Source organism: Coregonus lavaretus (genome assembly GCF_964263955.1).
Source record: "Coregonus lavaretus genome assembly, contig: HAP1_SCAFFOLD_8350, whole genome shotgun sequence".
Lineage (NCBI taxonomy): Eukaryota > Metazoa > Chordata > Actinopteri > Salmoniformes > Salmonidae > Coregonus > Coregonus lavaretus.
In genome coordinates this window covers 1-8,000 of record NW_028158788.1, presented here as the reverse complement: position 1 = coordinate 8,000, position 8,000 = coordinate 1, and the positions used below count along the sequence as shown (strand labels likewise).

Sequence of the window (8,000 nt, the reverse complement as noted above, 5' to 3'; positions counted from 1 at the left end):
CGAAACGGTGTAGTGATCCTCGCTAATACAGTGAGCCACATTACAATTCTGACCAAGTGGGTTAAATCTGTTGGAGCGATGCGTAGGGTGTGTGCCTTTCACGCATGTAACCTGGGTTCGCTTCCCCGCACCTTGTTTGCTACACTATTTTAGGAAAGGGACATCTTCATGACCAACAATCTTACTCTAAAAACGTTTGTGAAAAAAGTTTGGTCAGTCTGTGAAAGTTAGAAAAGGTTGGTTAGTCTGTGAAAGTTAGAAACTTCCAGCAGGAATTGACAGTCATCAGTCAAGGTGGTTGGATTATATAGCTACAGTGGTGCTATGGTTCCAAAAGTGCTGGTGATAAAATTAACATTACTGGCATACACATTTCAAAACAAAAGCCTATGATCAGGTATGGAGTTTTGGAAATGTTGTTAAACCCAACAGTCTATACTCTATAGCACAAAGTGTGATGTCCCCAATGATAAAATTGCATGTTACTCTAATTGTGAGATGTGTTACAGTTTACAATAGGCTACTTGGGTCTACTATACCTTCATCCTTTATTAAAGCATTCGGTTGCTAGCATTATCTCCACAAGCAAGGGTATCCTGGGGAAAGACAAATCTTCTCCTCCCAGTAGACTAACTGGATCAAAGCCAGTAGCCTCCAACATTACTGCTAGATAGCCATGTAAACACGAACCTCAGTGGCAGAGCTAAAGCTCATCTGAGATCTTGCATAGGCTGCTGTTTACCATAATCAGGATATTTTTTTTACAAACCTTGGCGATACTTTCTTTGTTCTCGATTCGGAAGAAACTTGTCTCTTATGAACATCTGTGTGCAGTTGCAGGTGGAACTCCAAAAAACAGAGAATATTCAGAAAAATATTAAATCCACTTTTTGTATTGAGCGATAAATACCGCTTTCATATGTGTAGATCTTTATTTTGGTCGCACTGTGGGAAGTGCTGTCATTAAGGCTACTTCTACAAGCGGCCGCAGCAGCTTCGCATAGAAACGACTAGTTACTGCAACGGTGTTGGGAAATGTGAGATGTGCACAGCTAAAATGCCGAGGACTGTGCAAAAGGTGGATTTAATATATTTTTTTGTCGAATTTTCTCTAGTTTTTGGAGTATGCTACCTGTAACTGCACACAGACGTTTATAAGAGACACATTTCTTCCTAGGTTAGGGGTCTATAATTGTAAAATAAATGTGTTTGATTGAATAACTAGCCTAATCTAACTATCGTGGTCATACATCTGGACTCTTCATCATCATCATCAACACTTTGAATTACTAAGGAATATTCCTATAGCAACTGGTTGCTAGGGGAAACGAGACACTAGCATTATCCTCTTGTTGTGAGACTGAGAGGGAGGATTGGAGAAGTGCACGAGGAGGGGTGGGAAGCAGAGAAGACGGAGCATGGTTGAAATTCCACCAAATGGATAAGAAGAGGCAGACAAAGTTTGACACATTTATGTTTTCAGTGGTTGACCGACACGAATGAACGAGTAAACCTTGTTTTAGCCTAGTGAAGTATCACAAATTAATACCTCAGTATTAATTATCCACTGCACGGAATCTCCATGAGGGCACAAGTCTGCATGACGATTTTCGCGTAAAGAGAGGCAGCGCGGGAGAGCTGACTTGTCGCCTGGCAGGTATGTTCTGCTATTTTGAATAAAGCTAGCCATACAGCTAATATAAGTTTTAGGCTATTATTAATTTCGTATAGCTAACTAAATAAATGAAGCTATCTAACAGCAATGCTGTTGTGGGCTTACACATGTAATAATTACAACCAGGAGCCTATAATGGAGGAAGTCAGCTTTTCAGTCAGTCCTATCATTTATATTGAAAATAGGTTATTATAACACAAGGTAAACACACATTTACAATAATTGTTAGGTCTATGTTATTAGCCAAAAACTTACTGATACAAGTACAGAAACATTCATAGCCAGAGGCAACCTAGGCTACACTGCAAGTAACACTATACTTATTATACACGCTATGTTCTACAGTGCTGATTCTAAGAACAGGGTTAATTCCCATAAAGTATTAGTATCTCTGTCTCTATCACATACATGCATGGCCAAGGAAGATAGGTTGCATAAACAGATACAAATATAGAGCGATAAGGCGCAAGGGGGACAGGGGAAGAGAATAAACAGTGAGAGGGAAAGAATTGGTGAGTACGCTCTGTCCTGCAAATGCCAGAGCACATCAGCGCCGGAGCTACATCTAGTTTGATGTAAGGAAGTAGCCTACTCGATTGCCTATCCAGGGGCCTTGTATGTGATCAGACCTGTTGAAGGTGGGGTTCGTGTGTGAATGTGAGTATGAAAGTGTGAGTATGTATAGCTGTAAGTATGAGAACGTATCAGTGTAAACTAGGGGTGTAACGATTCGTTTTAACAACGATTCGATTTGTATCACGATTCGTGGTTGTCGATACGATTCAAGGACGATATTGGTTCATTTAGAACGATACGATCCGAAACGATTCAGTGACTTGAAATCGATTCAGTAACATTTTAGCCAAAAATTCAACCAGTGTGACTGAAATAAATACCTGGATACTGGACAGTGCAGGTGAAGTTTCCTAGATTCCTGTTTCTTGTAATGGAATCAGGTATCAATTAATTATGAATATAAATAAACAAGTAAACAACAATGAATGGCAAATGCATTCACATTTTATTTGAATAAAGTGCAAACAACACTTTAGGTTGAATTAACAGGAAGTTAAAATTGTCTGATCTCATTTTCAATATTCAATACATTTTCAATAAAAGTACAGTAAGTGCAACCAACATTTCAACAGTAGGTTTACCTGCTACTTCTGCTTTTCAACATAAAAATATTACAATATTAATATCAAAAATAAAGTGCAACCAACATCTCTTCAGGTTGAATAAAGAGTAGGTTTACCTGCTACTTCTGCTTTTGTTTTTCAACTTTACAATACAAATACAGTATTAATATAAAAAATAAAGTGCAACCAACATCTCTTCAGGTTGAATAAAGAGTAGGTTTACCTGCTACTTCTGCTTTTGTTTTTCAACTTTACAATACAAATACAGTATTAATATCAAAAATAAAGTGCAACCAACATCTCTTCAGGTTGAATTAACAGTAGGTTTACCTGCTACTTCTGCTTTTGTTTTTCAACATTACAATACAAATACAGTATTAATATCAAAAATAAAGTGCAACCAACATTTCTTCAGGTTGAATGAGCAGTGGATGAACCTGCTACTACTCTCATTTTAATAAACAAACAATATTCAACAAAAGATCAAGTGTAACCTACTAGGCTACTCTTCAATGACTACAGATTTTTTTTCAAAAATATCAACTGATCAACATGATCTGGCTGCAGAACACTTCTCTGTGCGTTCACTATGTCGCCAGCAGTACTAAAAACTCGTTCTGCTGGCACACTGGTGCCTGGAATGCACAGGTACCGTTTAGCAAGGGTGGAAAGTACAGGTAGCTCTTTCTCCTGAGATCTCCACCACTTCATGGCATTTTCAGTCAAAGGCAACGCATCTTTTGCTCGGTACTTTAACACCTCTGCTCTGGCTGTCTCGCTTGTGGATTTTCTTTCTCTTTGGGTGAAGGAATCGCCAAACAGCGCATCTAAGGCTTTCTTCTTACAAGGAGGTGACTCATTTGGAGCTACAATATAAGAAATATATTTCAAAATATAGTCATGTTTCTCATTAATACAAAACAACAACAATCTTTTATTGGTATCACATGAAACACACCTGTGGTCTCTTCATTGAATCCTGACAGCTTTGTGCTTGAGCTTCCCTCGTCTTCCTCCTGATTTCCCATTGCTTGCATCTATTGATGTAAGAATGTGTGAACTGTTCAAATTTCTGCTCTGTAATACTGCACACATAAATTTAGAGGAAGATAAAGAACAGATGAGATTTGAGAGAGGACAAATGAAAGGGGAGAAGAGAAAAGAGCAGAGGAAAGAGGAGAGAAGAGTTACCTGGTGGGACACTTCTGCCTCAAAAACCAGTTTTGTGTAGACCTGTTCTCTGTCCTCTTTTTCCAGGTAGGGCAGTTCTTTAAATCGCGGGTCCAACGCTGATGCTGTTTAAAGAACAAGAATATTGCATTCATTGCATTATTAAATTAAGTTGACCTGAAATTGCAAGTGATGACCACCTCCTCATACACAAAATAATCAGAAGATTAAACTTTAGTATGTTTAAAAGAAATGTGGCACAGTGATGATGTAAAGCCACCATGAACTAAGAATTGTATTGCAGATATCTTGTTTACTTTTCCATATGAAAAAACAACTCAAATTCAAACTTGAAAACGCAAAGGTGTGGCATTTTACAAATTAATACAGTCTAATAACCTAAAATATTAACCAAGTTGATTTTAATTAAGACTCCAAATTAATTACCTATGTTGAGAGCATCTTGGGTGCCTCTGTAGCGTGTGGAGAGGTCACTGGCCATCACCCTCTTAATCTCTGCAACCAGGGTTGAGTCGTCTTCGCATGGCTGTAGGTGTTTCAGCAGTTTTGCTTGAAGAGGAGCAATTACAGAGAGAGTTGGCTGGTCTTCTTCACACATCACAGTGGTTGCCATTTTGACAGGACCCATCAACTGAACAATGTCATCCATGTTGGCAATATCACTCTCACTCAGCGTGCCTACATCTGTGACCCCCTTTCGTAGATCCTTGGACATCAGAGTTTCCATTATAGCTGGCTGTTGTTCCAAAAAACGTTCAAGCATTTCGAATGAACTGTTCCATCTGGTGATTATGTCTTGGATCAGTTTATGTTTTGGTAAATCCATCAGAGTTTGTTTTTCCTGTAGGGCGTGACATGCAATCGGGCTGCGGTGAAAATATCCAACAATTTTTCGCACTTTCCCCAACAACCTGGAAGCACGGTCCACCCCCAAACCCTTCTGCGAGGCAAGGTTGAGTGTATATGCGAAGCAGGTAATGTGTGGACTGAACTGGGCTTCTGCACCGGCCACAATCATATTCCTGGCGTTATCTGTGACGATGGCAGGATTCTTGTCGTAGATTTTCCACTCCATGCAGGCTTCACGCAGTAACGCGCCAATATTTTTACCAGTATGGGCTTCATTTAAAACTCTGGTTAGCAGAACAAAGGTCTTCATTTTCCACTCCGGATCAATGTGATGAGAGGTAATTGTCACATACCCTTGATTTGAGCATGACGTCCAGCCATCTGTCGTTATCGCTACTCGTTCAGCTTGAGAAAGCGACAGCTTCACATCATTCTTAGTACTTTCGTACAATGCAGGAATAACCTTTTCTGAGAAGTGTGGTCGGCTTGGTATTGTGTACCTTGGCTCCAATGTTTGAATCATTTCACGGAATCCCGGATTTTCAACCACACTGTAGGGTCGCATGTCTTTGCAGATAAACTTGGCAATTGTTGCCGTGATGTTTTTCGCCCGAGCTGAGTTTTGGCCTAGTCTCTGACTAAACATGCAGGCGAGACCTGAGGCTTCTGCAGAGTTGACTTTACCTTTCGCTGCTGTAGCAGCGGGAACGCTGCAAGAGGTGCCTGGACGGTCGGTGTTGTGTGAAATCCCATGGCGCCTTAGTAGGTGGTTGGAGAGATTTGTCGTGTTGCTGTTGTACTTTACTTGACCTTTACATATCCTACAAACAGCGAGCGACTTATTTAGAACATCTCCGTCTTTGCAAAAGCCAAAGTGTTTCCACACACTGGACCGCAATGGTGGCTTGATAATTTCTCGCTCGTCGGCTTCTCCTCTGTAGTCCGCCATGCTATGTTTGGTTGCCTTTGCGCTGCTGTTGGCGCGATGACGTCACGGATAGGCAGACTGAATCGAGTAATGTTTAAAGCCTTTATCATTAAAAGTGCTAAGAAAAAACATCCATATAAAGTCTGACGTGCTTAAATCCAATGGGTTATTTCCTAGTATCGATACAATAGATTTATTACATTTTAAAACGATGTTAGATCGATATATGTTGTCCAAAAGGCCAACTCGCCGAGCACAGATCGATGTAGTTGGATCATAGGAATATAAATCGATACATCGATGTAGTAGATGGATCGTTACACCCCTACTAATAACATTAGAATATACCATTAAATAACAACTTAACTCATGAATTCAGTGTACCATTGATATGGCAACTCTCTTATGCTCTGCTATTGCATAATTCTATTTTGTACATAGGTCACAAATAAAGTCATCCCCAGTAAAATTGGAGCACAATTTGCTCCCAACACACTCATCCAACATATTACTACTTTACTAAAAAAGTATCTACATTTTTGTCTCTAAATAAGTGGATTATTTATCTTAAGGGTTTCCTACTTGTATATTTAAAAAACAATTATAGATCTAACTTCATTGGAATATATCATTTTCAAAATATTTTTTTTTTAGATCAACTTACCACAAAATCGTTTTGTTGAAATATCTCCAAACGTTGTGATGACACAGAGGACATTTTTTGTTGAGCAAGAGCAGTGGCAGCCAGGGAAAGTTTTGGGAAAATAATTTGGTGGGGGGGGGGGGGGGGTTGGGGGTATAACTGAGAGAAAATACCGAAATTAGACTCAAATGTGCCCTACCTGGAGCATTAATCTCGACATTAATTGTTTTGGGGCCTCGTTTTGCCCCACTGCATCGTTAAAAGGTCTCCTGAGTGGCACAGCGGTCTAAGGCACTGCATCTCAGTGTTTGAGGCGTCACTACAGACCCCCTGGTTCGATTCCAGGCTGTATCACAACCGGCTGTGATTGGGAGTCCCATAGGGCGGTGCACAATTGGCCCAGCGTCGTCCGGGTTTGGCCGGTGTAGGCCGTCATTATAAATAAGAATTTGTTCTTAACTGACTTGCCTAGTTAAATAAAGGTTAAATAGAAAATAAAAAAGTACACTCTGGGGCCCTCTATATTGTTAGCCAATGCAGTGTGGAGATGGGCACCCCAAATTCAATAATGTAATTTCAATATCCAAACCTATTGTTGCCCTCTTACACTCTCTTTCAGTTAGCGTGTGGCCGGACAGGCCCAAAGTCTGGATAACACCTGAGATTCATCCAACAGTGGAACAAATTTGGGACTGGAGAATTTATCACTTAATGGAATGCAGAAGAATCCAATACACATGGACACTGTGGACTTGAAGTGCTCTTGGGATTTCTATTGGTTGGTTGCTCTGGTAGAAATATTTCCTTAGCTTAGAGTCATTAGGCTACTTGTAAAGAGCATTGGAGACTCAAAGGCCCACTTAAAGTCTCCTCTCCCTTAATTCCTCTATACAGCCCTCTAAACCCTCTCCTCTCCCTCCCTCCTTCCTCTCCTCTCTCTCTATCCAGTCCTCTAAATCTTCTCCTCTCCCCATCCTCTTCTCTCTCTATACAGCCCTCAAACACCACTCCTTTCCCCAGCCCTGGATGAGGTGTCATGTCCAAGTCAAGTGAATCACTATGTGAGCCCCAGCATACAGAGGACCTATTCAACAATGAGAGATCAGACATTTAATGCAAGTCATACCCAGTCATGTTTAATCAAATGTCAGCCAGTCTGCTCTCTTGTTTTCTCTCCAGTCTCCTGTAATACTCACTCAGTCCAGCAGATGGAAATAAAACAATATTAAAACAATAATAAATATATAATCTGAGTGACTGCTCGGAAGTGGTCCCTATTTCCTCGTTACTCAGCTGGAATGGCCCTTGGCTCTCTCATGTCCCAGGAACTGTGGCACCCACAGACAAACTAATGTCTGGATGTCTAGTTTCCAGTCCTTAATCTAACCCCAACCCTAAACCACAACGGGTATTGTATCGCGTGGTAAAGTTCATATAAGATAATGTGTCATTCAAGAATTCACTCTATCAAGTGAAATCACTCAAACAAATCGAAGGCTAGAAGTGAATCTAGAGCAACTTGTATGCAGTGTTCGTCAGCGACCACTAGAGGGCACAGTAGTCCTTCTGTAGGGG

General features: G+C 40.5%; 1 protein-coding gene across 1 annotated transcript; it reads right to left on the bottom strand.

Annotated features, from left to right (window-relative positions):
* Positions 1-3,109: 3,109 nt before the first annotated feature.
* LOC311123585 (E3 SUMO-protein ligase ZBED1-like) lies at positions 3,110-4,959 on the bottom strand. The gene is made up of 4 exons (XM_084197823.1): positions 4,432-4,959; positions 4,006-4,109; positions 3,773-3,851; positions 3,110-3,680 (listed from the first exon to the last, which is right to left on the bottom strand). The coding sequence occupies exons 1-4, from the start codon at positions 4,829-4,831 to the stop codon at positions 3,331-3,333; spliced, it is 933 nt and encodes a 310-aa protein (XP_084053949.1). The 5' UTR covers positions 4,832-4,959; the 3' UTR covers positions 3,110-3,330.
* Between the last annotated feature and the right edge of the window lie 3,041 nt (positions 4,960-8,000).